This window comes from Oncorhynchus keta, unplaced genomic scaffold, assembly GCF_023373465.1.
Source record: "Oncorhynchus keta strain PuntledgeMale-10-30-2019 unplaced genomic scaffold, Oket_V2 Un_contig_20906_pilon_pilon, whole genome shotgun sequence".
Lineage (NCBI taxonomy): Eukaryota > Metazoa > Chordata > Actinopteri > Salmoniformes > Salmonidae > Oncorhynchus > Oncorhynchus keta.
The window spans coordinates 10,484-15,000 of record NW_026282231.1 but is presented as its reverse complement, the minus strand read 5'-3'; the positions used below and the strand labels follow the sequence as shown (position 1 = coordinate 15,000).

Here is a 4,517-nt window from a genome sequence, read left to right as displayed (position 1 = left end):
GTGGTACTACTATAGACCAGAGCCCTATTCCCTATATAGTGTACTACTATAGACCAGGGCCCTATTCCCTATATAGTGGTACTACTATAGACCAGGGCCCTATTCCCTATATAGTGGTACTACTATAGACCAGAGCCCTATTCCCTATATAGTGGTACTACTATAGACCAGTGCCCTATTCCCTATATAGTGGTACTACTATAGACCAGAGCCCTATTCCTATATAGTGGTACTACTATAGACCAGAGTCCTATTCCTATATAGTACACTACTTTAGACCAGAGCCCTATTCCCTATATAGTGGTACTACTATAGTCCAGAGCCCTATTCCCTATATATAGTGGTACTACTAAAGACCAGAGCCCTATTCCCTATATAGTGTACTACTATAGACCAGAGCCCTATTCCCTATATAGTGGTACTACTTTAGACCAGAGCCCTATTCCCTATATAGTGGTACTACTATAGTCCAGAGCCCTATTCCCTATATAGTGGTACTACTTTAGACCAGAGCCCTATTCCCTATATAGTGTACTACTATAGACCAGAGCCCTATTCCCTATATAGTGTACTACTATAGACCAGAGCCCTATTCCCTATATAGGGGTACTACTATAGACCAGAGCCCTATTCCCTATATAGTGGTACTACTATAGACCAGAGCCCTATTCCCTATATAGTGTACTACTATAGTCCAGAGCCCTATTCCCTATATAGTGGTACTACTATAGACCAGGGCCCTATTCCCTATATAGTGCACTACTATAGACCAGAGCCCTATTCCCTATATAGTGGTACTACTATAGACCAGGGCCCTATTCCCTATATAGTGGTACTACTATAGACCAGGGCCCTATTCCCTATATAGTGGTACTACTATAGACCAGAGCCCTATTCCCTATATAGTGGTACTACTATAGACCAGTGCCCTATTCCCTATATAGTGGTACTACTTTAGACCAGAGCCCTATTCCCTATATAGTGTACTACTATAGTCCAGAGCCCTATTCCCTATATAGTGGTACTACTATAGACCAGAGCCCTATTCCCTATATAGTGTACTACTATAGTCCAGAGCCCTATTCCCTATATATAGTGGTACTACTTTAGACCAGAGCCCTATTCCCTATATAGTGTACTACTATAGTCCAGAGCCCTATTCCCTATATATAGTGGTACTACTTTAGACCAGAGCCCTATTCCCTATATAGTGTACTACTATAGTCCAGAGCCCTATTCCCTATATATAGTGGTACTACTTTAGACCAGAGCCCTATTCCCTATATAGTGTACTACTATAGACCAGAGCCCTATTCCCTATATAGTGTACTACTATAGACCAGAGCCCTATTCCCTATATAGGGTACTACTATAGACCAGAGCCCTATTCCCTATATAGTGGTACTACTATAGACCAGAGCCCTATTCCCTATATAGTGTACTACTATAGACCAGAGCCCTATTCCCTATATAGGGGTACTACTATAGTCCAGAGCCCTATTCCCTATATATAGTGGTACTACTATAGACCAGAGCCCTATTCCCTATATAGTGGTACTACTATAGACCAGAGCCCTATTCCCTATATAGTGGTACTACTATAGACCAGAGCCCTATTCCCTATATAGGGGTACTACTATAGACCAGAGCCCTATTCCCTAAATAGTGCACTACTTTAGACCAGAGCCCTATTCCCTAAATAGTGCACTACTATAGACCAGAGCCCTATTCCCTATATAGGGGTACTACTATAGACCAGAGCCCTATTCCCTATATAGGGGTACTACTATAGACCAGAGCCCTATTCCCTATATAGTGGTACTACTATAGACCAGAGCCCTATTCCCTAAATAGTGCACTACTTTTGGCCAGAGCGCAAAAAGGCTCTGCTGCTGTCACAATAGGAGAACCCTTTTTAGTTCCATGTAGAACCCTCTGTGGAAAGGGGTTCCACGTGGAACCCACAAGTTTTCTCCTATGGGGACAGCCGCAGAACCCTGTTTGGTTCTAGATAGCACCTTTTTCTCTGAGTGTATGTACCTATATAGTTCACTATAAGGGGAAAACTATAGGATGCAATTAACCCATTTCAATGGGATCGACCGTTGGCTCCAAGGTAAGCACCTTTTAAAGTATGTACTTTCCCCCAAAATTCCCAGGTTTTCCAGAAATCCGGGATGGGATTATTCCAGATGTCCTGTTTATTCCCTCATGATTCCGGGAGTCTACAAACCCGGGATTTCTGGAAAAACCTATTATTCTCTACCTATTATCTGTCAAATGATATTATTATTACCTATGATGTAGAAGGAGACGTCTCTGAACAAGGGCCACCAGGTGAGGTGGAGCATCTCCCTGGAGAAGATGGCACACATCTCTCTACCTATTATCTGTCAAATGATATTATTATTACCTATGATGTAGAAGGAGACGTCTCTGAACAGAGGTCACCAGGTGAGGTGGAGCATCTCCCTGGAGAAGATGGCACACATCTCTCTACCTATTATCTGTCAAATGATATTATTATTACCTATGATGTAGAAGGAGACGTCTCTGAACAGAGGTCACCAGGTGAGGTGGAGCATCTCCCTGGAGAAGATGGCACACATCTCTCTACTTATTATCTGTCAAATGATATTATTATTACCTATGATGTAGAAGGAGACGTCTCTGAACAAGGGCCACCAGGTGAGGTGGAGCATCTCCCTGGAGAAGATGGCACACATCCCGATGACAAACAGGATGTTGAACACTGCTGATCCCACGATGGTACCGATGCCCACGTTGCTATGGGAGATGAACACGCCAATCAGAGAGGTGAACAGTTCGGGGGCGGAGCCTCCTGCAGCCATGAAGGTCGCCCCGGCGACGTCGTCGGAGATGTCGAGCTTCACGGTGATGACGCCGAGCGCCGGGACGAAGAACTTCGTCACAGACGATGGCGAGGAGACGAACATGTAGACCATGCCGAGGATGTGGAGGGTCACCCAGCCCTGCCTCCTCTGGTCCACTGTGAACAGGTCCTCTGGGTACTCTCCTTCCTGTGGGGGAGGTCTCCAGGGATACCGGGGGAGGTGGTGGTGTTAGGAGGAGGGCGAGTGGGAGGAGGTTCAGTCGGAGGCTCCAGGTTCAGGGTCCTCTACGTAGATACAGTGCTTAATGTCCGTCCTGTTGACAGTGATCACGATGACGTCATCCCCCTCCAGCACAGTCGGAGCCCTGGTGATAGCGTCATCATTATAACTCTCTGTTAGGCTAGAGGTTAGGGTCACCACCTCTCGTGCGTCTACCTCCAGAACACTAGTACTATCACCACCGCCCCCTTCCTCTGGGGTGCTGTCCCAGGGTCCTCCTCTGCAGCGGCCTGGCGGGGCACCCGTGGCTCCTGCAGCGGCCCCTTGAACGTCACGGTGTAGACGCAGCACAGTAACACCAGAGAGGGAAGAAGAGGATGCGACTCCAGTTGAGTCTCCGTCTTTGTGGCAAATGCATTGTTCACCGCTGCCAGAGTGGTCTTGGTTCCCACAGCCAGATTATTAGGCCCGTGTCAGATGCATGGTTAGGCTTGTGGGAACGGGTCCAGTAGCATTAGTTAGCCAAATAATGCAGTTCAGCGAGCGGTCAGCACACATCTTCAGCATAGTCTGTTTTAATGTCATAGTCCTGGCATGATGTCCCAGCTCCAAACTATAAAATATATATATGGAAAAAAAGGAAATACATCAATAATTCACTCAGTTTAGACTACAATGCAAAACTCAGGTCATACATTTGACATAATAATGTAATAAAATACGAATAAAAACACTAGTGGGAACGTTAGAAGGGTTTATTATAAGGGCGCGTTCACGTGAAGGGAGTCGCAGGAGCGCGGAGGGGATGGGATACAGCCACCTGTTACTATGGCTACATAATTGCAGGTACTCTGCTCTCTCCGGAAGGGCTGCACAGATTAAATGACACGTGTAATGAAATGCAGCGAATGTAGTTAGTGCAAATGACAATTTAAAAACAACAACAGCGAATTAAGTAGAAAATATCATTATGCGGGGCCCTACTTTTCATTGACGCGCGGTCATGAACGTGCTGATATGCGCTCCTCGAGTCGAGACAACATACGCGATATGATTCATTCCAAACGTTCAACCAACCATTTCATTTTCACGTGTATCCGGGTGGGTCGGTGAAAATTAAGAAACCAAAATAATGATACATGTAACCGGAATTTCGTGGGGAAATTCCAGGCAAGAAACAGTGCCGATATAGAGTCATTGACAAGTATCCGGGGCTTCCACAAGGTCAATGACGATTATTGTAGCTTAAATCCCTTCTCTGTAGAACATCTGTAAACCAAACTTAACCCTTTTTCAATTGTTAATAAAAACGTACCTTTAATCGCTGAGTTGTTGTGATAGAGGTGTTCTAGACGCGAGGTCTCTCTCCAGCTGTGTGCGCTAAGGCAAAGGGATTGGTTGAGAGATGCTGACTCTAGTTTTGGTGAGCGGCTACAAGGGCGC

General features: G+C 45.6%; 1 protein-coding gene across 1 annotated transcript in view; it reads right to left on the bottom strand.

The window, feature by feature from the left end:
• The window catches only part of LOC127920854 (sodium/potassium/calcium exchanger 2-like), a gene marked incomplete at its 3' end in the record, with an annotated part of 4,867 nt that extends 1,375 nt beyond the window's left edge, over window positions 1-3,492 (bottom strand). Inside the window, exons 1-3 of the mRNA XM_052504879.1 lie at window positions 3,459-3,492; window positions 3,144-3,397; window positions 2,648-3,041 (exon numbers count right to left, since the gene is read on the bottom strand). Coding sequence (XP_052360839.1) covers window positions 2,648-3,041; window positions 3,144-3,397; window positions 3,459-3,492 — 682 coding nt within the window. The remainder of the gene's footprint in view (window positions 1-2,647; window positions 3,042-3,143; window positions 3,398-3,458) is intronic.
• Between the last annotated feature and the right edge of the window lie 1,025 nt (window positions 3,493-4,517).